The 27076-nt window shown below is 51.5% G+C and overlaps 1 protein-coding gene across 1 annotated transcript in view; it reads right to left on the reverse strand.

Annotated features, from left to right (window-relative positions):
• Positions 1-944: 944 nt before the first annotated feature.
• Positions 945-27076, reverse strand: part of LOC144169643 (calcium uniporter protein, mitochondrial-like) — a 60848-nt gene continuing 34716 nt past the window's right edge. The window contains exons 3-7 of the mRNA XM_077698945.1: positions 22506-22676; positions 20988-21092; positions 18500-18660; positions 8782-8985; positions 945-3017 (exon numbers count right to left, since the gene is read on the reverse strand). Of these exons, the coding sequence (XP_077555071.1) occupies positions 2805-3017; positions 8782-8985; positions 18500-18660; positions 20988-21092; positions 22506-22676 (854 nt within the window). The 3' untranslated portion in view covers positions 945-2804. The remainder of the gene's footprint in view (positions 3018-8781; positions 8986-18499; positions 18661-20987; positions 21093-22505; positions 22677-27076) is intronic.

Genomic DNA, 27076 nt, shown 5'->3' on the forward strand with positions numbered 1-27076 from the left:
CTTTTTGCAGTGTTTTCGCGTACAGCAGTTCCACCGTGCGTGGCAAAAGATGATACACGCGGAGGAAACAGCCATGACTCGCTGTAACGGTGCATTCGAATAATTGATTAGTAGCAGAGTGAATGAAGAGGTGCGACTGTGAGCAAACCTCAGCTAGAAAGACTGTATCCCTTTCCGCCTGGGAGCCACACATCATCAACTCTGCGGTCGCCGTGAGCCATTGCAGCGGCATGAACCTAAACAGCGCCCCTGCTCACCTGGCATGCTGCAAAACCCCTTCCCGGTGTACCTCCCGGCCACGGCTCGGCCTGTTGCCTTTAGCACCCAAGTGATTCTCTACAAGCGAAAAAAGCACAAGAGCTCAGGTGGCGCCCCTTACGCTTTCACTGAATATAAGCAGCAGTGAACACCCCCAAACAGGAACACTCCAGTCGTACGAAGGAAAACGAGGCAAAAAGGGACCAACCCACAAACAACTCCGACAGGCCTCTTGCAATGTCATAGATATGGCAGTCCACAGGTGTTACAACGTCGGGGCCAACAAAACAGGGCGTAAACGCACAAAAAATAAGTACGGGCACAGTGAGAGGGTCCCACTGTAGGTAAAGAAAACACACGTGAACCTAAAAGGTCATTCCGGTTACAGAGAGTATACACCCGATATCCGTGTATTCCGCTAGCGCTGGACGTCCGGCAAAACCGGCGTGAAGACATACCTTGTTTAGTAGGCCTACCAGACGGCACAGCCCCAAAAACTATAGGATAGGGGGTGCAACCCTGGATTAATTGTATAAGCATTCTTCGGTTTACAAAGCACTGCCAGACGAGCCAGGCTTTGTCAAAACTGTTCGCACAGAAGTTGTTGAAAGCTGATGCGGCCAGGAAGAAGCCCGCAAGGCACCCTCCTTCCCCCCTTAACCAACCCCCCTCCCCCCCCCTCCCAAAAAAAAAATCTGCGACAGCGGGAGGAACACTCTTCGAAACAAGAAGTTGGTGTTAAAAACCTGGGTTCAACGCCCAGAGTACCGCGAAATTTCCACAAGGCGTGATTAGACCAAGTTATTTGGGGCATATTTTATCACAGTTTTACCTGTTGCGTATCAAACTTACAAAAGATGGGAACGTTTCCGCAACAGTTTATTGTAAAACCGAATTTTCAAACAGATCCCTTTCGACCTACGGCTTCTCGGGCGTAATTTTTCTATAGGTGGTAAAAACATTCGTTGTAGTTTTAAAAATAAATAGAATTCTGCTTCAAATAATTAATTACGCGTTGAATGTATTCAGTTTTTACAGGTTTCAGAAATTCGTAGCAATGAAGTGATAATGTTCGTAAAACAAATAAACTAATCTCCAAAGCAGAAACTCCGCGGGCCACGATCAACCAGACATTTGTTTTTTGTGACAGTTCCACATGAAAAATATAGCAGCTTACTCGTGAAACCCCTGACCGTTCTCCACAAAAACCCTTCACTGATCGCTTGAATCTCTTACAATAACAACGCGATAAAAATCTCTTCGCACAGCCGCAACGTTCTCCCAAGGCAGTAAGCGGGTGGTGGACCGACGTAAAGACTAGACGACCCATGGTGGGACAGCTGGTGGCTAGATGCGCAAGTGTGAACCGCGCGAATTTTTGACGAAGGACACGTACCAGAAGCGCTGACTTCCCACTCATCGGTTGAATGCAAGTTGCGATAATAAAAGAAACGAAGATTACCCATACTGCACAACCACTGTTTCGTTGCCGAATTTATATCGCCGCTTCTGCATTGCCCTGCCCGCCTCCAAGAACGCGATTTCTGCGTAATCGTCACTGAAGGCACGCTAACAGTTAATGCCTTTCCATGTCACTGTGGCGTTTATTATTGCAACTCGCATTTAAACGATCAGTCAGCGCTTGGGCTGTGCGCTCACCTCTTTCGAAAGTGTGCGCTGTCTCCGCCTTTGTATCTGGACGACCCACCGCAGAAGCAGCACGTTCACAGTCAACAGTTTATGGGACAATGCAAAAAAAAATCTCATAAGTACCACGAAACGACAAGCTATTGAATTTGAAGCTCCTCTCAGTGTATCAATTGCCCCAAGCGAAGCTTTTCTGGTTGCGATGTAGACTGGAAACGATTAGTCTGCATGCAGCACGGTTCCCAGCACCCGCTTTGACGCGGCCACTCTTATGAACGCGCCTTTACAAAAAGGCTCTCTGATGAGATAAGTACGCGAAAGAGTTAGAGGAACTACAGCCTCGTCCAAGCAACGCAGTGGCTAGCCAGCCTCCGTCTAAGCGACGTTTTCATGCTAGCGCAGCGCCCGTAGTGCGGCTCAAGAAAAAGACTCATCTTTCGTGAAATAGTTCTCTCGGTGCCAACAAACTCGCCCATTTCGAAACCGAAAGCCCTAAAGCTGGAAAGCGATTCTTATCGCGAGTAACTTTAACCGGCTGTGTCTCCCCGGAGGCACCAAACGCACGCGGGATACGTCCCCGAGCTCTTACAATCAGCGGTGCCCACTGCATACCGCAGGATCCGCGAAATCCCCCCCAAACTTCGAAGGAGTGCGATCGCACGCCCTCAGCGTCCCCGAGGAGGCACCATTTCGTCACCCACCCTGCAAGGGACTTTGCCAAACTCGAAAGCCTGCAGAGCGTCCGAGGGGCGCGAAGTGAGCGTGTCCACAAAGTGGCAATGACAACCTTCAGTTCAAGACTCGGAAAGACCGCAAACTCTGCGGAACAGCAGTGCCACTGAAGGCAGCTGGCGCTGCGGAGACGCGTGTGGAGGAGCCAGAGAGGAAGAGAAGCTAGACTAGCTGCTGTCGTCGCTCTTGACGGGGGTGCCGAGCTCGCGCACGGGCAGGTGCTTCTGCAGCGGGTCCCTGAGGCGGCGCAGCTCCTCTTCGATCTCCTCCAGCTGGTTGCGCAGCTCATTGTAGCGGGACACGTCCATGCCCTGGCGCCGGGCGAACTTGTAGAAGGCGAGCAGAAATTGCCGGTCGCGAACCTCCGGAAGCACGTAGTCCTGCGAACAACACCAGGCATAGTTCGGACACTCTACATCGGCAACTGTGCAGCGCCGCTGCCCGACATCTTTCGCTCTTTTAGCGACATCATTTGCAAGACCCCAACTCCCGTGGAAGATGCTTCCTGCACCTCTGTTTGAAGCACGGTAAGATTGCAACGGCCTGTGAGAAGTACTCTGAATATGCGGCCCAACAGCGCACTTACAAGCTTGCGCGAAGAAGCTGCTGGAAAACCTCATACAGACCAGAGTTCTTTAACACGTACGCCACTCTTTTTTGGGCTGGGTAAACGCGGACATCCCGCCCGGACTTCCTGTCACCCGAACCAGCGGAAAAAGGAAACGTAACAGCCACAAAAGATATTGCAGCAGAGTCACTGGTGCAATCCACTTTTCTTTCGTGTTTTTAGAGACCTGGGCTATGTGCGCCGTTGTGGAGGAATAATCTTCACCGAATCCTGGGGGACTTTGACGTGAGCTTTCGTTTGTCGCCTGCACATGAAAAACGGCCTGGTCCATGGGATCGGCGGCACAAGGCCTTTAGGGGCCACCGCGGCGGGTCGCCACTGGTGGGAATGGAAGCCACGTCTTACGGGTAAACGGGAGTACCAATGTACCACTGCCGATTGCACAGGATCAAACGTGACCGCTGCCTAGACTTGGTGCACTCCTAATCAAGGAACGTGCGATGGAATTGGCACGGCCTTTCGATCAAGGGCACTCAAGCTGCGGCGTGCTACGTGACACGAAAACGGCGTCCTGGATCCAGTTCTCTCAGCGGCCGCCGCGGCGCTACCGTTCTGGGAGAGCTAGCTGCCGCACTCCCGGGTCAATTTTAGCGTTCGAGTCGCAAGGAGGCACACACCAGTTGCGCGCTACAGCGCCGCATGACCGAAACTTACTACCATAAAAGCGCACACAGAAAAAGGCCTAAGTAACAATGACTATTACATTCCATACCCGCACGACAGGCGTTTGAGGGGCCGCGCACGTACGAATGCTAACGATGCGCATTCTTCCATACACTTGATTCAGTATCGCCCCCTGCATTTTTAGAGCGCTGCTCTTAAGCGCCCTCTCCTGTTGTTTCGCGTAGCCGTCGGCCTCGGTGTAACCGAGCGAATGAAGACGACACCGGAGATAGACGAGATAGAGCGAGCAGGAAAGGGGAGGAGGAAAGTAAGGCGAAAGCGTGAGGAGGACGGCGGTATGCCGAGGCCGTGCGAGACATGCTCGGTGGCAGCGACGCGCTGAGAGAACGCCAAAATAGCGTTCGCCGTCATGCGGTCGCTGATGACGCGATTACTTCCTGAGACACAGCAGCGATGCGCCGTCGCCGGGAAGCAGCGATGCGCCGTCGCCGCTGCGCTCAAATTTCGCGTTTGGGGGTATCGTAATGGTCAGTCAATTTTTTCAGTGCCAAACGCATTACCCGAGCGGCAGACCACAGCCTTTCCTCAACTCCTGACGCTCTCCCCCAATTGCTTGCCTTCCCAGTGCTTTGGTCACGTGACCGGTTACTCTTGGAGTGAGCATGATGGAAAGCGGCAACATAGTCATAACGGGCTCCACCACGGCGCTCAATTTTCTATCGCTGGCCAGAGCGCCACTACTTCAGCGGTATCAAGCATCGGTTGACTTGGCAACCAGGCACAAGCCGCTCCCGAAATTCCGGATGGTCGGGTGACTGCGGTTTGCTTGAGGCCCCACCTTGCGGAGTGTGCCCGAAACAGACGTCCCCATCACTCCCATTGTGAAGTGGGCGATGCGTTTGGCAGTGAAAAAATTGGCCGCGTATCTACTTTTTTTTATTGCGAAAGTTCGCTCTGCAGCATAAAACGGTGGAGGCGAGTGTGTTTAAATGTACGTGAACAGGAAGTTTTCACTGAAAAAGTCTAAAAGGCTCCGGTGATACGGCCCAAAGAGCCAGCGTCTGTAGTCGGGAGGCCGGCCTGGGTTGAGTCCCACACTATGTAGTACTCGCTGTCGGGAGCGTTGGAGGCCACGGCAAGTCCACAGAAGATGGTGAATGTCTGCGGTCGATGCCGACGTGGTGCAAAATGGACATGTCCGGCCAAACGGAGCCCGTCGATCCGGGGGCCAGGTGTGGGTGACCGCTGGTGTAAGAGCAGCCCCGACGCGAATCCTTCGTAGCGCCACCTCCTCACAGCGGGTGAGCCCACCAGGGAGGTGTGATCCACACGGTGGAATAAGTGCGCGTGTGGAGCGCCGAAGGTCTTCTTTGTCGGTGGCCAACTTTGACATTATGTCAACTGGAAATAAGGGCTGTGGATGCGTCGTTGGAGGTATACGAGTCGCCGCATCCGCCTGTTGCTGTCCAGGGGTCGATGTCCTCTGGGCCCAAGTAATCTTCACTCTGAAACTTAGGGCCGCAGCCTTCGCGTGGTTGGTTTGGGATATCGGCACTTGATGAAGTACTTTCCGGAGGTCTCGGACTGCTTGCATTGAATCTGTAAAGATGTTGACAGGTTGCGATTGGTCTGGCCTCAGCAGCTCTATAGTCGTCAATGCGTGAAAAATCGCTTTGAGCTCAGCAAGTGTTGACGGGGGCCTCTGAGGGGCGTAGTAATGGCAGGTTTGACAAAACTGCAAGGCTGGGTTTACGACGGCTGTGGTAATAAGGCTTCCTGAAATACTGGCGTCGACGTAAAACGTATCTTGGCCAGCGCTGGATGAGAGTTGCGGCGCAACACGGCTTGACCGACCCAGAGGCTTGCAGTCAGTAATTAATATTCGGGTCCAAGGAGGGGGTTCTGGAGAGGGATCTGGCGGCGTGTTAGTCTGGAGGCCCATATACCACCTTAAAGCAGCCACAGATGTGTACACCTGCGCTTTCAGAGATCGTGCCTGTCGCCGCTGGTGAACCAACTCATCTATCGTGTTAAGGCCAGCTTCTTCCTGTACTGTGGAGATGCACGTTAAGCGAGGAAGGCAGGTAATAGTCCTGATGGCTTCTCTATTGATGGCCTCTAGACGATCCCATTCCGCCCTTTTCATGTACTGAAACTGAGCCTGGTACGTGATACGTGGCTGCAGGATTGCACGTACGAGAAGCCGAGCCATCTCTGTGCGAGCTCCTCCCGATTTCATGGAAATCCGGCGAATCAGATGTAGCAGTTGAAGGGCGCGCCGGCGAGCTTCCCGGAGCCATGGCGTAGCCGAACCGGAGGCCGCAACGTCCAGGCCAAGGATGCGGTGACAAGTAACTTTCGTCACTGGCTCGCCATCAAGATTTAGTAAAATGGGTCGGTTTTGCAGTTTTTGTCGAGCCCTTCGATTGGCGACGATAAATAACACGGTCTTATCTCGGGATAGCATGAGTCCCACGCGTTTGCACCACGTGTCAACCGTATTTAAAGTACTCTGAAGAGCGTTTTCTTGATCCGCAATGTCTGGAAGTGTCGACCAGAGCGTGATATCATGCGCATAGATGACGCATTTTAGATCTTTCAATTCCCCTACTGTCCAAGCGAGCGGGAGAAGGGCAAGGTTGAACAGTATGGGTGCCAGGACCGAGCCTCGTGGTACCCCGCGGCATGTTGAAAAGGAGCCAACCGCCTGTCCTGAGACTCTAATTGAAAATGTGCGGTGTGTTAAAAACGACTCTATAAAGAACACCACAGGCGCCGGGCACCCAAGCCATCGCAGTATCTGTAGGATTGCTTGGTGGCTCACATTGTTGTACGCTTTCTTCACATCTAGGGCAAGAATAGAAGGAATACGACAAGTGCGTCCTCCTATAAGTACGGCAGTAGTGAACGCTTCAAGGCAGTCATCTGCGCCGATGTGGGGCCGCAAGCCGATCTGAGAGGGATGGTACCAACCCATGCCCTAAAGCCACCATGTGAGCCTTGATGCTAGCATACGCTCAGCCAGTTTGCATAAGGTACACGTCAGAGCAATCGGCCGTAGATTACTGAGCCTATCCGGTGGTTTTCCTGCTTTCGGGACGCCTATGATTTCTGCGTGCTTCCAGAAAGTGGGTACGCATCCAGAGGCCCAAGCTTCGTTTATAGTGGTCAGTATGACCTGGAGATACTTCTCTGTGCAGTTCTTATACACTTCGTACTGTATACAATCGGGGCCCGGTGCCTTATGTGTTCCTGCTGAGTCGATAGCTGCCAACAATTCCGCCATGGTGAAGGGGGAAACAAGACCAGCTGCCTCTTCCATGGTAAGGGGTCGGCTGCCTCAGGGGTAAGGGGTGAAGGTCCCCCAAAGGACAGAGGAGGCGTGTCATAATTGGGGAAAAAAGCCTTCATTGCCTCCTCCGCAAATTCTTGCAAGGAGAGACCCGATGCAAGGTAAGCATTGCCCCAGGGGTTCTGCGGCTTGCGGCCTCGTTCCCTTGCCTGAAATGTACGCCATATCGAGGCTGTGTTTGTTGAGGGACCGATTGAAGCACACCAATCAATCCAGCGAGCCCTGGAAAGGCGTCGTTCATGTCTTCGCGCTTGGGCTGTCTACTTGCTTCGCTGCGAATATCGCCGAACGACGATAGTCTTCCGTCGGCCCTGCTGCATGAGCGTCGGCGTGCCTGCGCTTGTCTGCCCTGGTTTCGTCCTCGGTGTTTCCCTTACGTTTTCTGGGCATGTTTTCGTGTCTTGGATGACCACTACCATGGTCCCTCAGAGGTCGAAAACCGTGTGATCTGGAGCCGTCCTTTCCAGCGCTATGTGCACTTCACTCGCAATGGATACACTACTGCACGACTGAGTACTATTTTGTCGCATAATACAGTAACAGAGAAAGCAAATACGGACTGCAGATGGCAACGCTGAAAATACTAGTGGCGACACCTGGCAGTGACCCTGGAAAACACACGGACATGCGCACCCACGACCACTTCCAGACGGCGCCACCACTATACTCGGAGATGCGCTGTTTCAATCGCTATCAGAAAAATCAAGCATCTATGTAATTGTTCATAAAAGAACATTACAAACACCAGTTGTGTACTACAATGTTTTGCCCCAGACATATGTAATGTTTTGTTTTTGCTCAACAATGTTGACAAGTATGAACACTGTCACCGGACTGAGATATTTAGAAATGGCTTTGCCTAAATAGATGTCTCGTTCAACAACTCTCTTTTACTAGGTCGGGCGGTTGAAGCAAGGGATACCCACAGGGACAGACCGAAATTCCGGTATTCAAGTAGCTAAGAAAGACTATCGCCCTTCAAAATACAGCAGGTGATAGTTCCGGACAACAGCGCAACCGGCTTCTCCAGCTCGTCCACAAACGGTGGCGCCTTCACCGAAAACAGCGGCCACAACTATCAACTTCACCGAGACGTGTTCGCCCAATTTCAGCGGGGCGACCAGGCAGGTGAGCGGCCGTGGAAGTGGTCACCTGCTGGAGCTGCTGTTGGTGGTTCAACTTTCTGGCTGGCTGCGCCGTAGGGTCTTAGTTTGTGCATCGAGAGCTTTCAGAGAGCCTGCGGCTGGCTTTCATATTACACGCCGGCCAAAGGAGCATCACGCCCAGGGTGCCAGGAGAGCGACCGACGGGAAACCGCATCGCGTTCTCTGCGCTCAGAGATGGTGTAGTCCTACCCAGGGAAACGGAGACCTCGAAAGAAGTATCGTGCACCGCTCGATCAATCCCGTCTTGAAAAATCAGCAACTACGCCAAGCAATGCATATGCAATGGGCAAGCCCATTTCCACACAGCTATGTGCCGCGTTACGTTGATTCCCACCGATGCGTGGGAACGAAAGGCGCCGCAGCGGACTACTCACTTGTCGGGTGACGACGAAGTAGGCGTACATTGCCATAGTGGTGCCGTAAGTGATGAAGTATGTCACGGGTTCCATGATGTCCCACGAGTACTCCCACCATGTGAGCCGGGCCAAGATGCCGAACTGGACGCCCATCAGGCCCAGGCCCAGCCACGACAGCAGCGTCGTGCGCCGCTGGGACAGCGTCATCAACTCGTGCTTCTTCTGCGAAGGTTATAGAGGTGGCTATGTTTAACAAAGCGATCTATATACGGACCGTGCAGCTGGTCGAGTGGCGCCACCACTCGGCGCTCCCGTCGTTACTGGAATGGACGAGTGTATTGCAGTACGCAGCCTTCCGTTATTTTCGTCATGTTTGCTTCGGGGCTTTTAATGTTAAGTTGGTGTTGTGAGTGGATATGTGGGGTCAAGCGAAGTCTAGGCAGATATGTTGAGTTCTTTGGTGCACTAACGACTGCGTACACTCGTTGAGCGCTTTTAAGGTTGGCTGTGAGCCTAATGATAGAGTCTCAGCTTACCGTTTTCGACGGTCCGCTCCGGTACCAGCGGCCCGCTCAGCGCAACCGGAGCCAATGCCGTTCACGGCCAAGCGCGCTACGCATGCGCAATGGTGCTCCCGCACACTATCGGAGAGGATCGGACAGTGAAAAACGGTCAGCTAAAATTCGCTATTGAAATGTGCGCTTTTTGCGGCGCTGTACGCCTGGATCGATTCATTTGATTTGAGTGCGAATAAAATCATTAGCATTGCTATTCGTTTCTACAAGTTGAAATTATTTTCACTGGTTTCAATGGCCGGTTTCCACACTAGCCTTGATGATGGGATACCTCGATACGTGTGCTTTGAAGAGAAAGGCACTTACGTACGAGTTCGATTGCCGTGTGGCCGTGGAAACGTCGTGGAAGCTTACAATTTCTTTTTGTAACCGTGCGCTTTGTACCTTCTGTTTCCATGAGTGACAGCATGGGAGCCTGAAAGCTGAACTGTAACTCCCACGTTTGTAGCTCTCATTTTAGCGAGACCTAAAGTAATTCAAACACTCAACAGACCAAGCTACAAGCCCTCGTCCTCCTCTCCCCATTTTACCACCTCTATGCAATAAACACTGGCACCGACAGACGGCCAAGGCGGAATAAACGTGGCAGAGTGTTAACGTCAGCCTGTGTTTTTTAATGCGTAAGCACTCTTTGCCGAGTGCATCAACGAAAACCACGTAATGCCTTGTCAATACATTTATCCTTATAAGAGTAAATGTAAGTCATTGCAAGAAACCAAGAACAAAAATATAACAAAACGGAACAAGTCACCCAATTTGGATAGTGACAGCCAAATCTGCCAACTATCGTCCGTTGCAGGAAACGCACGAAAATAAAAATATATTGAAAATTAATAAGTCAAAGCTCTACGTAATCGTGCGCTTTCATGGGTGTCTAAAAAGATACAAAAAATAACTGAGGACAAACTGACGAAATCATCGTGTTCCGATCACGCGCACTGACGTAACATGGTGTTTGGATTTAGGCATGTAATGCCTCTGAGGTTGGTGAAACAGAAAATCCGCATTAGAATGTTTACGCATCAATTGACAATTCTCAAAGTTTCTGCAATTTTCTGATGCTGTGGACCTTGTTTGGCCCTACAACTTGCGACATCGGTTTCAGTGCAGCGCAAGCGACGCTATTTCTGTTTATTCAAGCGTAATTGTGGCAGGTTGTGGTAAAACGCGACCGCATTATTCAGTTGTGAAACTGAGGGTACGTTTTTGGCGCCCTCCTGTCTCTCGTCCTTCAGTCACACAGTAATTGTTTTTCGAAAAACCATTAACCAACTAGCCAGGAACCAAGTCTTATTACAGGCATAAAGCACTGCTTTTCCTCGGCGAGCTATAACTATCTACTATCATGCGGTATTTATTCTGGAAGCAATTACCGATGGCTGCTGTAAACATATTTCTGTCAAATTAACCACGTTTCTACCGTAAATAATGAAATTATGTCGCGTCGTTCCTCATTCTTTTTGTTTTGGGGTATAGCTTAGAAAGTAGCCCCAGCTTTGTCTTTCGCTCGCGCACGACGCCGTTTCTTCAACTGCCAAAGGCGAGCTCCGAAGCATAACTGGATCAGCTGCCCACTCCGGCTTTGCAGGAGCATTTAGTTTCAATATATTACTGCATGCGCCACACTGCACACAGGCAACAATACTACACGAAAAGTTTGCACGAAAGAACGGACTTGCACTTCCAGCTCGACTTCCAACTTGGCGCTTTAAGCATCGTTGGCGATTTGCAATTACTGAGTATGGGCGAAAATCATGCGTATGGCATGCCTCGCAAAGATTGCCTCCACTTTGAAGATTTACCAATCTGAAAATGTCCTTGTGATTATCTACACTTTGCAAGTTGCACCTCGGCATGACGACAGAAAGCCATGCACAGGTACGCCGCACTGACCGCAACCAGCATTCCACTGACGAGTGGTTCGCCACGGGCGGCGCTGTTCGCTGAAGCGATGTTGGTGCCTTACAATGGCGGCCCGGTCCGGGTCCCGGGGCAGTTGCTTACGTGCAGCCCTCACTCCGTTAGCGTTCACTCTCCGATCACAGCTCCCACGACAAAAAATTATGCGGCGCCGGCTGTAGTGCGGCCTGATAGCCACAATCAGGCCATGGCCGGTGCATGTACATGCTCCAACGTATCCACAGCGTGTTTAAGGAGGCGCACATAAAGTCCAGGCTCTGATGTCTGCAGCCGTCTTGCTGTACTGGCAAATTCACCTCAGTTGTCGCGCACAATGAAACTAAACAAGCAAAACAATAACAGTTCGCCAGCCAATCGATGCAAAGAGTTCCAATGTGAAACCTGGCTCATCTCCGGTTCCAAAGAGATTTCAAATTAACGTTCCTTGATTAATCCCAATCGCTGGTTCAAAGCCACCTGCAAAGTAGCTTTCAAGCCTCACCAGCAGTAACAATTACGATGCAGCATGTCATTGCAATGCCCTAATCCCTCCCTTCTCGCAGTTTTTCACAGCGAAACTCTGGCGTTCCCCTGTGCGCAGAAAACTCCTCCGGCACAACTCCGTGCACACGCACACGCACAAAAAAAAAACAGGTTGCAGAGGAGTTAGAAGTATGTAGGAAGAAGCGAAAGAGAGCCTCTCGCAGCAGAGCGCGTGCGCAGCGAGCTGCTCCGTGAAGCAACAACGGCCGGCAGGGGCGGCGGTGGTTTGGGCTTGGCCGCACGTCACTTGGATATGGTTACGACACGCGCGATACGTACTCCCGAGGTGCAGGCAAGTTGCGATCAGCAGCCCCGACCAGGAAGAGGAACGGGCTCGTCTACGCGGTGCCGATGCCGCAGCGCGGGCACAAGAACAGGCTATAATGAACCATAAGTACCCGAAGCGCTCTTAGCGCTTATTCGGCCGCGAAATATGCTTTAATTGCCAAGAAATTACCAACTCAGAAACGCATTTTGTCCCTCGCGTCATTTCATGACATTCTGCGTGACGTAAACGGAGGCCGGAAGCGAGTGAGAGAGCGGTTTGGTCTAGGAGGAAGACCAAAACCTACCAAGCGAATCATCGCGGCCGCAAGAGTTAAAAATGTACAGGTGTAATCCAAGCCGTGCTGACGTTCGCAAGCTGCTAGGCCACGACTTCGATTAAACCTGTACATTTCTAACTGTTTATGACTTATGAAAGTTAACGTCGAAAGAAAAATTTTCCGTTTCTTTGTGGTCTTGTGAGCGCGGACGTTTGGACGCAGACTTCGGGTAGGAAAAGCCGCTTGCAGCCACCAATGCGTCGTAGATTTCGGTGGGCAGACGTTGATTTGTCTTTGGAAGTGGACACGGCATCTCCATTGTGTGCCGCATGGCGTCAAGTGTACGATCGACACCACGCACAGTGGCCGCGCCTGGAACCACCACGAGTGAAGTTGTGTCACGCCGGACAGCTGCCGATGTTGGGCGAACTGGAACTTCCAGTGAGGTATCGAGATTTGTCGGTAGCTTGTCCATTCGTTCTTGACTGTGCAGGACCGAGCCTCTGCGGCCGCGAACTCATTGCTCTGCTTGGCAAGGCGGGCGTTACGATTGCACACCTGACTGCGCCGGACCCGACAACAGGAATTACGTAAGGCGACCATATGGTGAACCGGCTGTTTGGCGAGTATGAAGACGTTTTCTCAACAGACCTTGCCGTAATCAAAGGGGCATCATCCAGCCTGAAACTCAAGTCGACAGCGACACCGGAATTCTGTAAGCCCAGATCACTTCCTTACGCCCTCTGCGATAAGGTCTCTCGTGAAATTTATCGGCTAGTGTCACTTCGTATCCTATCACCCGTGCAACACGCACAATGGGCTACGCCAATTGCAGTCGTATTGAAAAAAAGACGGCACCGTAAGGATATGTGGCGACTCTAAGGTCACGCTTAACCCAGCATGCGAGGTGGAGCATTACCCCCTCCGTCGTAAAGGGCATGTTCGCAAGCCTAAATGGCGGAGAATGCTTCAGCATCTTGGATTTGAAGGATGCGCACAACCAAGTGCCCCTAGACGAAGCATCCCGCCGGCTCTGTGTCATTATCATGCACCGCGGGCTTTTCAGACTTCAGTTTGGTATAGCTTCTGCACCAGCCATTTTTCAATGCAAGATGGATGCAATACTGGGCGGGCTACCCAGTGGCGTAACTAAGTGTGGGGATCGCGGCTTTCACGCGAACCCCTTTCTGGCTAGCTTCCCATCGCGGCCGGCGCACAACGCGCCTTGCTCACGCGACGGGAACGATACGGGAGGGCGCCAGCGACCGGACGGTTTGTTGTCGCCCTGGTGGAGGCGTTGACCCTTTTCCCCTCTGCCTTACCCGAGAACCAGTTCCTCCTCGATACTAGCGCCACCAAAAGACGAGGTCTGGTGGGTTGTCGTATGACGAGAGGACGCTCTCTTGTCTTGGGGATCCGGTAGCGCGCGGACGTTTCGGCGCGCTTGTCCTGACCTGGGGAACGCGCCATAGTGGGACGCGTCCGGACGAGCTGGGAGACTGCAACCGCGCTCGCACTCCGCCGCGCTCCGCTGCTCCGGTATGCCATCGGTGAGTCGAACCATCTCGATCTCAAGCGTTGTTTAATGTCTCGCTCCCAGTGTTACCGTTATGGCCTACGATTAGTCTGTATGCAGTATATTTGATTTGCACATCGCAATAAATGCTGCCATTGATGTTTTGCCCTCGCCGCCTCCTGCCTCTGTCTGTCTCCGCAAACAACGGACCCGTCCGCAAACAACGGACCCGTCCGCAGCCGGCGCTCGCAAGGCATGTTTGCTGAGCGCGGATGGCTGCGGGGTGGGAAATCACTAGTGTGTGAAATGTAGAATCCCACACTAGATAGGACGGCGCCCAGGGCAAATATATTTTCGCACCCCTCATGATGATAATGATAGTGATTATTATTATTATTATTATTATATTGTCGTCAATATGTTGAAAAAAGGCCATCTGGCTGTTTTGGTAAAGCGAATGAGTGATTGTTGGATTGATTGTTGGCTGCAGTGGACTGTAGTCATCATAGTATATGTATTCATAGTCCCATCCGCCAGAGGTCCACATAGTTTGAAAGAAAAGTGAAAGAAAAAATGGACCTTCTCGGTAACCGGTTCTCGTCTCGCTTTACATAAAGTAGGACTATGAAATGTATTGCTCAAATGATTTATTGCAACTTCATATCTGCATACTATGCCCACATTTTTTATTAATGCTAATGATGCATAAAATACTCATCCCGGGAATCCCTGTTGTCTCCTCGTCGCATATCACTGCCGTTTGTGACGCCAGTGCTGATGCTCATCGTCAGCAAGTTGCCAAGAAAAAAAAGTGACTCCAATACACGCTGTGAGGGTGGTTGGAAAGCAAAGCTTTAAACGACACCCGCAAGAATTGCCCAATGCGACGTCACTTGAATTCACACACATGGCTCTACAAGGAGTGAAACAAGAGATTCTGCCAGCCGTTACCTAAAATTCGCGGGGCGGCGTCACGAACGTAGCAGCGTCAGCCACGGCCAGGGCTAGAGCGGCGGATCCCGCCGCTGTAGCCTGGCCGTGAGTCGGCGGAAAGAAAACGGTGAGGAGCGTCTTTCGAAGTGTGAGACAGCGGAACCTAGCCATCCTGATGTGCTAGCTCGGGGCTGCGGCAGGAAATAGAACGCAACCGCGCAAGCTCAGGAGCGCAACGCCTTCCACTGCGCATTCGAAGCGGGTATAGTTTTTGATGGAATACGACCATAATGCTTTGGAGTGAATATAAAAGAGGGTCCCCAAGATCTACTGCACGTGGTTCACCTCGCCAGCTCGCCTTGTAAGAATACCTGCAAAGGAATAATCTAATTGTAAGGGTGCCAATTTTAAGAGAGCCACCCACCCCACCGCCCGCTTCTGGAATACAAACGAAAACGGAAAGCACATGCATACGTGCAGCACCCACACACACTCGATATCATCTAGGGTTGCCTCCTGGACTCCACACCCAAGTATTCACACATAGGTGCACGCGCCACTTTGTGACAAGGAAAGCAGTAAGGAAAGCAGAAAGGAAATCAGAAAGGAAAGAAACTGCTTGAACAGCCACATTGTAGCAAAAGAATAGTGCTGAAGAAGACAAGGGCGGACAGAGGAGGCCATATATGCGGGGAGGTGCGCAGGGCGCTAGCGCCCCGTGTGTGTCCTCCGATATTGCGCCCCATGTGTGGTCCGCTCTAGTCGTCCTTGTCTTCCTGAGCCCTGTTCTTTTGCTGCAATGTCGTGCCAACAAGCCCATACTGGCGCTCTCTTGAACAGCGACTTTTGCGGCAGTGCCGCCCCGCTGCGGTGACATACGGTAACCAGCTGCCGCTTTTTCCCCTCGGGCACATGTTGGGAGGACTCGGATCGGCGCCCCCTCCCTAGTGGCGCCCGGGGCACTTGCACCCCCCTTAGTTACGCCACTGGGGCTACCAGGCGTCCAAGCCTACCTTGACGATGTATATGTACTAGTGTCTGAAGGCAAAGGGGACAACAGTGAGCGGATCAAGAGTGTGTTGGAATGGTGTGAGAGCACGGCGTTAAACTTAGGATTGACATATGCAAGTTCCGGCAGCCTTCCGTCACTTACCTTGGGCATCGTATAGATCGGCAAGGTCTTCACCCCATTGAAAAGAACGTAGACGCCGTCATGCAAGCCCCGCCACCACGCAACGTTTGCGAGTTACGCTCATCTCTTGGCATGCTTACGTTCTACGCACGTTTTCTACCTACCATGTCGACTGCGCCCAGACCGTTGTATCGGCTCATGGAAAAGGGAGCCCGTTGGGAGTGGCTGGAACCACGGCAGTCAGCGTTTGAGAGAGCGAAACAAATACAGAAGGATGCGGAACTTCTCGTTCATGTCGAGCCTAGCAAGGAGCTCAAGCTAGAATGTGACGCTTCCTCTTATGGTGTGCGTGCGGTTCTGTTTCACTCCGAGGGTAAATGAGCACAGGCCCATAGGTTTCCTCTCAAGAACGCTAACAAAAAAAGCAGAGCAACACTACTCTCACCTAGAGCGAGAAGCACTGGCACTCATTTTTGGCATTTCTCGTTTTCGTGGCTATCTTCTACGTCGGCAATTCACCCTGTTCACCGACCATCAGCCACTGCTGAGACTGGTCCGGCCTGACTGTCAGACGCCGCCTATGGCCGCCGCGCGCATTCAACGGTGGGAACTGTTCTTGGATGGCTACCAGTACAATTAGCAGTACGTGCCGGGGAAACTACTACTGACAGCAGAGGAGCTCAGCAGGCTTCCAGCATAGACAACGGCACCGGTAACCGAGGGCGAACCTCCTGAAGACGTCCTGGCGTTGGAAGCTCATGACGAAGGCATAGTGACGACCCACGGGTTACAGGAACTCACTGCCAAGGACCAGTTGTGAGCCCTTGTCGAGCGATACATATTGCATGGTTGGCCTCGAACCACAGGTTGAATGGCACCATGACTTGTTGCCATTTTTCGATGGGAAACCGTAGCTGTCATTGGCTCATCATCTGGTATACTGGGGTAACAGGGTGGTGATACCGCGAGAATCGCGGGAAGGAATGCTTCAACTGCTGCATGAAACGCACCAAGGCTCCTCGTCAATGAAAGCCCTGGCCCGGTCTTTGTTTTAGTGACCGCTAATGGACAAGGAAATTGAAGAGTTGTCACAATGTAGGAGCTGTGTGGAAAACTTGCCCATGCCTGCGTCAGCGCCACCAGTAGCCCGGCCAAAAACAGCTGACAGGTGGTCGCGCATTCACATCGAGTTTGCAGGACCGTTAGCAGGCAAAATGGTAATGGTGCTCGTAGACGCGCACACAAAGTGGATCGAAGCAGTTTCCATGAAGCACGCGACCGCGAGTAGTACTATTCCCCGCTTAAGAAGCCTGTTTTGTCGTTTCGGCGTGCCACGTACGATAGTGTCCGATAAAGGAACACAATTCACAAGCCAGTAATTCGGTATACGTTTGTGGAAAGAAACAATATTGTGCACCTGCGTACGGCGCATTTCCACCCCCAGTCAAATGGAGCAGCGGAGAGAGCAGTTCGAACAGTGAAAGACGAAGTGAGGAAAATGCAAGATGGACCGCTGGAACACAACCTCATTCGCCTGTTATTAAATTACAGGTAAACGCCACAGAAGGGCGGAAAGTATCCCTCGGAAATGCTTCTCGGCTACCAGCTCAAGTCCCGTCCGGACACATGCCTGCCGCCCAGGGATGCCAGCTCGCACCGGGCGCCGATGACTGCACCATCTCGCCAGGCAGCAGCGTCTACGTGCGCAACTATGGCGTTGGTCAAAGATGGACGCCCGGACGTGTGAAAACTACTGCAGGCACGAGAATGATGGCAGTGGAGACATCGACGGTAGTAGCGCAGCGTCACATCGACCAAATCCGTCACCGTCCCGAGCCGTTCCAGGAGACTGCGTGCTCGGAGGCGACTGCAGGCACGGAGGCTGATCGTGAATCTGACGGGGGGGGGGGGGGAGGAGGGGGGGGGGTTACTGTTGTCCCGTCCCCTGCGTTGACACCCCCCAGGCAGAACCTGCAAGAGCGAATCCCGGAACTGCCAACAAGAAATGGTCGGAGTGAGGCTCCAACACCACCTACGACGGAACCTCCGGTCATCGCGGACGACCCTCTTCCGGGGACGGTCCCCCTTCAGCCCACGCTCAGGCGATCGACAAGAATTAGAAAGCTGGTACAGTGGTTCCAGTTTTAAGAGAGAAGAAATGTTGTATTTGTTTTGTTTTATGGCGGCCAGCGAAACAAGCTGAGCACGCACCCATTTCGTTTGGCCACGGGTGCGCCTCGGCGCTTCCCCCCCTCTCCCACACCTGTGTAACCTTCCATGGATGCCGGGGGTTAAAAACGCGCTTGTCGCAATAAACGTTGTTGTTCTCTGCCCGACCCTCGTCTGTGCTGCTGCGCCGCGCGCTCGAATTGCAGACGCCAATATATATATTTAGACCGACTTCAGTTTTGCCTTCAGTGTCCCTTTAACCATCTAAACGGAGTGCATGGGCGCAGTATTTTCTGTAGTACGTTTAAATGGTCACTAACAGTTCACTGCACAGCTGAGGAGAATTGCGTGACAGGATTGCCATGTTTGAGAGCCCAGCCGTGGCAAGCTAACTGCTCGAGTGCAGCCGCAGCGCGGGAGATACCTGCTCCAGTGGTCCCAGTTGCTCTTTGACGGTGTGCAGGCGGTCGAGAAGCCTGCGCTCCTGCTCTAGCTGGTGTTCACTGACGGTGAGGCTCTCGTACAGCCGGGCCACCAGCATCTTCAGGTCCGACAGCGTCTGCGTCTCTTCGCTCGTCAGCCGCTCTGCACGAGGAGAGAGGCTCACGCTGCAAGAGGGCCACCGCACCAAATGCCCGCGTCGCATCGGCAAGGGAGCATCGCAGATTAAAAAGCTGAAGACCATCAAGACCAACGCAAGTGTGGTTCATTCGAAATACTCCTTTGTCCCGATAACGATCGATGGTGCCAATTTTATCGCAAAAAGGAAAAACACAGATAGTAAGAAAACTTGGGGAAGCTTCGCCCTAGGGAGCGAACGCTGGGCAAACAGCGAATCTGGCGGCCCCACCTAGCTTATTCGTGGTTCTGCTAAGTTTATGCGTAGTTATGCTTGGAGACTCGGCCAAGTTTTCTAATGAGTTTATGCTTCGAGCCTCGCTCAAGTTTTCTGCGTGGTGTCGTCGTTAGCCCCCCCCCCTTCCCCCCCCAAGGGGAAATGAACACTCGGCCATTAAAATATGTACAATGCACGCTTGCGCACCGGCTTTTTGCGGTCAAGCTCGAAGAGTAGCGGCGGGTGCAGCGGGACGAGCGTTTGCTCAAAATTTTCGAACTCGTTCGGTGGCCACCGTTCCGCTTGTGTGGTCTCGCGTGTGGGATTCTAATTACGAAGTTGATTGACATTATCGCTTCTCCGCCTTTCGGCCTCTTTAATTCGTCGCTTTGCACCGTCACAACTCCACCACCCGTCGCGAGAAGCGATACAGCGAGCCACCCCGCAACGCGTTTCCAATGCCGTGCTTGTACCAGTTGTATCGCGCCTCCGACAGGTGGCGACACGAGTCCCGCCCTATCGCGGCGATGCAAAACTACGGTGAATCGGTGACGTCACCGCTAGGCGAGGTTTTTCTGCGCACCTTCGCCGGCCCAACCACCAGCTTAAACAGCAGCGCTGTTAAAAAAAAAACACACGAAGCCGCAACTACTCCCAGCCATTTTCGGCGACGTCTGCATGACGTCACAGAATCGCGATTGCGCTATTGACGGCCGCCGACCTGAGCCACCGCCAAGCAGCTTGAGTGGCCGATTGTAGGGAGGCTCGAGTTCCATTTGTCTGTACCACTTCAATGCGAACGTGCAGTTCACACACCAATAACTATGTTTGTTGTGCTGGTCCATAATAGGCCACTCCTGCCCATATTACGTCACTGTAGCGCGAAATTTGAAAGTTATTCTTATTTGCTGTGATTCTTCGGCTAAAAAGGCATCTTTCGCGGCTGTAGAATGGAGCTGCGTGAGTTACAAAAGACTAGTTCTTTCAAATTGAACGAAATTGTAATTTCTTCGTGGCCTTTTTCAGGATCCCCGTTGTCTAAAGACTTCATTGCCGCCCATAAAAACCGACCGAAAAACACGAGGCCCCATCGACTTGACAGTTCGGGCAGCTGCTGCCGTATTGGGACACGCAGTCAAAGGCCAAACTAAAAATGGCAATATTTATTATGTGTTTTTATATTTACGCAATGCCAGCTCCCCGGAAACAGACGTAACCATTGAGAAAAAAAATACTTGTACTGACTTGCTTTCACAGTTAGAAAACAGCACAGATGTTGCACACCACATTTACACCATAGGTGATGCAACTACATCTGAAACTTATTACAAGACCATGTCGGATATCATCCGGCTTACAGTAAACAAATTCCGAGTTTTTACGCGCCGAAGCTGTGCATTGGCTATAAAATGCGTCGTAGTGGAGGCCTCCGATTTAATTTCGGACATCTGGGGACCTCGAACAAGGCAGAAATGTCGACATACGGGCTTTTTCGTTTTTTGGATCCATCAGAAAGACAGCCGGCGTGGCCGGGATCGCATCCGCGTGCTCGGTCTCAGCAGCAACGCCTTAGCCTTCGAGCCATCGCCGCGGGCGCCTTCGGGTCAAGTAAGGGTCTGACAGAGCTGTGTTCGCTCACAGCAGCACCGCCTGCACCACAGCCATTAATATTTCCTTTCCAAGGCGACGCAGGTAACCAAGGCCTACAAGGCAGATAGCAAGCACGCGAGCGTTCCTGCACTGCTTGATAGAGAGCTCAGATTACGTTGTGCGCAATAAACCGTGATACACGTCCATATAGCCAAAACAAATAAATAAGCGTGACATTCAGACGAGTTATAAGCTACGAGCGGCTAAACTAAACTGCGATGGCTTAATAGAAGTGGATCCGTTTCACCAGTGTGAGTATACCGCGCGAGACGTCCGTACGCGTCAACGGGCTACGAATGAATGCCGCTTCAAGATCCACACCCCCATTCTACTGTAAGCCCGCACGCACGGATATGAACTCGTTGCGGGGATATGGAGTCGGTATACCCATTTCGGTTGTGTAAACAAACAAACAAACATTGCCCACCTATAGATGGGGGTTCGACGAGGTAGACCTGGTTGTTTAGGGTGAGCACGAAGTTTTCTCGCAGCAGAGACTCGATGGTCGACGTCGACGCGATGCGAACACCATCTGGGGAGAACAAGGACAAACAACATGAAAACGCCTATGGCCTCCGTGATCAGCTGCCGAGCAACGGCGCGCCGGCAGCTGATCATGGGGGCCACGCAATGCCACTCACGCCTGTCGGTGGCGCTTCCTGAGCGCTGAACATTCGCAACCAAAGAGCCCAACCATCTGGCAAATGTGTGAGCACGTCCATAGGGTTCGAAAAGCCCGATAATGCTGCACGATTAGAATTCCTTGTTCCGATACAACACAAGGCACCGCTTCCTACGTTTTGGAGTTCAAGTTGAAATTGCGGATTTAAGGCCGGAATACATGGAGCGAAATGCGACGAAAACTCGGCGAACAACGTCCGGCGGAATCGTCGTCCGCCGCCGATATAGCTAGGCCATAAAAATTTCGTCGGTGGCGAAGCGGCGGCGAAGCGGAAAACCGAAGGCACCAATCAGGCATTCCGATTTACCCTCCATGGCTCCAGACCGCCGGCGGGCGCCGGTCTTCGCTCCATGTAGTCAGCCCCACGAACGTACAGTATACGGCGTCCCGACGCGGAAGATTTTTCTGCCGCGCGAACTTACTCGTGAAAGTTCGCTCCATGTATATTCTGGCCTTACGCGTCGAAGCTACACCTGGACTATGAGGTGTGCAGTACGGGAGCTGTACAGAATGACTCGGACACACGGGAATCGTTAACGAGCGCCGAATGCTCGATCGTATCCTCGTCTGAGCAGAACAACGGCTGAGCCGCCGCAGCGGGCCAAGTACAGAGGTTTTAAAATTACACTGCCGCCGCCAGTACAATTGTAACCGATTCGAAAACGGACAGTATGCCGAAATCTCGACAGTTGGGTATACAGCTTCTTCGAAATCTCGGAAAACACGCGGTTTCGAAAACCTCAACGTCAATCACATATTTCTGAGTGAGAAAAATGCTGTTGTGTTTAACGCTGGACATTAAACTAAACACGCTCCGAATGTAGTTTGTCGTACTACTACAGAGATGGCGTAATTTTAGATTCGGATGTATCATTATACGGCGACGTCTTTTCCGCTAAAGATGATGCGCAAATGTTCGCATGCTAAAATAAAGGTTCACTATTAAAAAGGAACTCCTTCGCTGTACTTTCTTGCTTCCGAAGCTACTATTTCAAAGGCTAGGACGACACACTCCTCCTAAGAAAGACTACTGCTTAAAAACAGGCACCTCATAGGACTATATGCAGCTCTCACGCGAAACGTGAGCCAGCTAAGCCGTAAATCCAAACCGGCCCCAGAAAACGTAGCGATGTGCATCTGACTTGCTGCCGAGAACTCGCCTGAACACCAGGAGCCTGAGGTGTTGGCGAGTTGGTGTGACACATTTGAGAAAAACGGGGAGAAATAGCGACCCTGCGTCCCTTGAGTGGAGAAAACACGCACCGGTAGAGGTGACGTTGACGTGGTCCACGCCCCGGTCCTCGACGCAGATGCTGCGCAAGAGGTCGCCCACCGTGCTGCCCAGGGGCCGCAGAGTGAAGCGACACCGGTCCCGCCTCGACGGCAGCGGCACCGTGATCTCGGGCAGGCCGTCCTTGTACGCCACCGTCACCTCTGCGCAGCCGGCGCCGGCGTCACATTGGCCATGCACGGCGTTGGCTTTCACCGCCGTCAAAGAGCGCCACTCACGAACTCGTGCGGAGTGGCAGTAAAAGGGTGCTTGAAATACAAACGCGACGATACAGGGCAGGGCTGGAGGCTAAAACTCTCCAAAAGACAAATACGATGACCATGGCCGATAATAAGATGACAAATAAGATGACCATGGCTGATATGAAACGAGGCGCAAAAACTAGATTTCTGTGAAAGACTTAGAAACACGCTGCATGGGGTCGTCAGCTAGAACACATGATGGGTGTGTTGTCTGTAACGTTCTGGAAAGTGCTTGCGCAGTGTTGTGTCGAATATCTTGCCGTGAATGAGGACGTGAATTACAGTCCACATGTGTTACACAAGGGTCATTAAGGTCCGGTGAGTGTGCAGCGTGAGTGTAGCCTATCGGCAACGTGGCTAAGTCATACACAAAACGAGTCGTTTGTGTATGGCCCCAAATGCGTTTTTATTACGTGCAGTTACTCCGTTCTGCTTCCCACATTTTTACGAATCTGTTGTCTGAGGGTCGGTGCAGGGTACCACTGTCACGTCCACTGTGTTGCGAAGTGCGCTAGCTGAGGCGCTTTCATCCGCAACCTGGTTTCCGGCTATTTCAGAGTAAGCTGGAACCTAGCATACAGTTACTTCCAGATTCAAGACTTATGCCGACATAATAGTCTTAAAGAGACAGACAACATATTTTTTCGAGTATATGTTCTCTAGCTCATATGAAAGCCTGCGTTTTATACGGTCGGGTAACCACAAATTATTATACACAAATTGGCGGAAATTGGCGTTACACTTCCCGAAATCAGAAAGGTGGCGGTTCGTAGTACACAAGCGTGACACTGCATTACGTGTACTGGTCGCGTGACCTGCAAACCTTGCGCGCTACTGAAACTGCAGAAACGTTTATTCACTTATTGAAAACTTTTTAACACCAATATTTGTATAAGCTTAAATTTTATATGTATCCTTAAGCATTCTTTTGACATTTTAAAGCGGCACTGCCTTCGCTTGTTATTTTGGTGGGCTGTCACTATCCGCACTCTTATCGCGAATAATTTTGTAATTGTCCACACTCCTAGCGCGGATAACATTTAGAGACAAACAACCGATTCTTGTGGAGTGCATGTCGTCTAGCTCACATACTGCGTCTAGCGTCTTATATACCCGGGTAGCCACAAGGCATTTTTAAAAAAAGAGGCGGAAATAATTTTAACTTTGCCCTAAAATTTCTTAAGACTGAAAGGAGGCGCCATGTGGCGTGTGAATGTGACACTAAGTTACGTGTCCAAACAATTCCGTCGATTTTAACGCGTAATACAAAAAGCGCATGAAGGAATATGAGGGGTCGAAGATTATTGTTGTATTAGCCGTGGACAAGTTTTTAACTCCCTCTTAATCTCGCGTGCAGTTAAAAGAGTTGCGGCACGGCTCACTGTGATGGTTGCCAGCATTCCTTCTGGCGGGACACGTACGGCTGGTAGACCTAAAAAAAAGTTCCAGGACGCTACCAGCAAACCTGTTTCCGATTAAGGTGTTTTAAGTGAAGCCCTTTCATTTGGGATGAAGAAAATATGCTCGACAACAATCAATTGTCTGTCCCTTTAAAAAAAACATCGCGCCAATCCACCCCGTGAATGTGGTTGGAAAGCAAAGCTGTAAATGGCGCCCATAACGATTACCCATGCGACGTCACTTAAATTCACTCACATCGCTCTACAAATAGTACAACCAGAGAGAAGTGAAATGCACCTAACCATACCATTTATTACTTCAAAAAGAAATTCTTGCTATGGTTAAATCCATGATTGATGCATGAACGGTGTTTGGTTGAGTTGTATTGGTGTAGGACAAGAGTGGAAACTTTTTTCATAAAATTAAAGTAAGCTTCAACCCGGTGTTAGACGATCTGACTTCGCCGTCTCTGCGCCGCGGACGGAGGCGACGAGATTTGCTGCAGAGAGGGAGGAACAGGCGGAAGAAATACTTCTGTTCAGATTTCTGAATGGCCCAGAGTGCATCCCTGGGGAGTGATTCATTCTTCTGTGGGGCCCATATGCAGTCCGCGCGGCCTGTGTTCTGTCCACCCGCTGAAGCTGGGTAGGTAGAGAGGACCTGGACAGCAGCGTATCCCATTGCTCTTGTTGGGTAGTTGACGGAAACAGAGGAGGGTGCTCAGGGCTAACGTCGCACATCCCGATGACGGGGCGGAGTGTTCCTACTTCTGAGCAAAATTTACATTCAGCGTCGTAGCGATTCGTATGCATTACGTGAAGACGCGTAGGCTGTGGGAACGAGCCGGGATTATATGAGCCGTAGGGTAGTTTGTTGTTCTCTCGAATGGTCAGGGTAAGGCGAAGGTACGGTCTGTCTCAGAAGGCGATAATGCTTGGTTATCTCCCTGAACGTGACAAGCGGGTGACTGTCCTCGTGCAGCACCATAGCACGGGAGCTTACGAGCGCAGGCTTGTTGGGTGGGCATATTTGTTTCCCTCCATTGAAGCGTGAGGGGGTGTCCAGATTAGCTGAATGGAACCGTTTGGGGAGTGTTTTTTTAGCACGCGCAGTGCAGGTCAGGACACCCAACCCGACGGGTAATTCCAGTGGGCTTGCTGGGAATCAGTGACTACCCTCCGAACCCCTGGTTGAGTGAGAGCCAAGGTGATGGCTGCCTCTTCTGCTGCTGTCATTTCTGGGGTCCTATCGAGGTACACTTAAAGAAGGAGGTTGGTTTTGGAGGTAGCCACGATGATGGCGTATTGCTGCCCTCGATGTTTGGAGGCGTCTGTGTAGAAAACTGCATGATCCCCACCGAGGGTGGTGTTTAGCGCTTGAGCCCGTGCTTTTCGGTGACCCTCGTCATGTGAGAGGTTCATATTTCTAAGCAAAGGGAGCATATTTAGTTTTAGTCGCCAAGAGTCTGGGAGTACGTCAAGCGGAGTGACATTCTGTACTGCCAAGCCAATCTGGTGAAGCATGCGGTTACCCACCGCAGTTCTGAGTCGGACCTTCTGGTTAGAAAGATGGCCTTCTGTCAGCTCTTCCATGGTGTTGTGGAGCCCCGTGCTAAGCAGCCTCGGTGTGGACGCACTCATGAGAAGACCAATGGCCTGCTCGACCGCCTTTCTAATCATTATATAAAGCATCTCTATGTCTTCCTTGTCGAGAAGAAGACAGGGGGTTTACGTAAGTGACTCTCGAGAGGACAAAAGCTTCAATTAATCGAAAGGTACCGGATTCCTTTAGGCCTCGCTTCTTGGTGGCAATTCGCGTGATCATGTGTATGATTTGATTAATGCTGTTTTTTGAGGCGCTGCAAGGAGACGTCACTCTTGGTGTTAGCCTTGAGATGTAGGCCCTGTTGCTTGGAGTGATGGCCTGGCCATCAAGAAGTATTTGAATGTATTCCTTGATTTGGTGTGAGGGCTGACGACAAGGAGCTGTGATTTTTTACGTGAACACTGGAGGCCACATGCTTTAGCACATTGGCGTACTAGAAGTGAGATGCCATGAATTGGTGTGAGCTTCCTTTAAGTTTTTGTAACTCCTAGCACATGAGCAAGGTGCGCACCGGGCCGCTAGACGGGCGTGAGTGGTCGCGTGACGCTTTCACTTCGCATTCAACGAGAACGAAGGGGGTAAACCCGTAGATGCGCTTTGTGAGTAGACCACCTGTCTTCCCCGTCTTGGCGTGGGCTCGTAGCTAAATCGGTAAGACAACGGGCTCTCGCTTTGTTACTCTATTAGTTCCAGGTTCGATTCTTGGCGGTGCCAGTAAATTTTTATTTGTTCGGTAGAGTTTTCTGGTGACACCAACGGTCGCGAAAGAACCCTTGGGGGGTAGAGGTAAAAAGCTTTGCTTTAAAACGAGATTGATGATATGGTTCCTGGACGAGTTTTCGGATGACAATGAACGTACCACACTCACAGAACCTGTGTAAAAGATGGACTTACGCTAATGATGTTCAACAAAGTGGCGTTCGAGGAAAAACACCCTATTCCTCCGCTGTAAAAATGCTGCTATTTACAATGAAGGTATTTTTGGACGCCACCGTTTAAACGCATGTACAGCGCGAACGAAAGTTGGACGAGTTGGTGTTGATAGATTATAAAAAATGCCGCGAAAAAGACGGCAACTTAGAATAAAATGTATACAGGGCGACGTGCTACTAAGCACCTTTTTTTTTTTCAAAACGCATGTACGTCATCGATTCTCCTATGTGCGTCACGAAGGAGAGATCCTTCTATTGGACGGCTTTCTACTCGCACTTCCGGCGAAGAGAACCGTCGTCTGCTTGTCTGCTCAGCGTCTGTGGGTCGGGGCGGAACCTTTGGGTAATGAGCACTTCCGTCAG

The sequence above is a fragment of the Haemaphysalis longicornis genome, unplaced genomic scaffold, assembly GCF_048455015.1.
Source record: "Haemaphysalis longicornis isolate Haplotype H1 unplaced genomic scaffold, Haemaphysalis longicornis Haplotype H1 scaffold_1, whole genome shotgun sequence".
Taxonomy (NCBI): Eukaryota; Metazoa; Arthropoda; class Arachnida; order Ixodida; family Ixodidae; genus Haemaphysalis; species Haemaphysalis longicornis.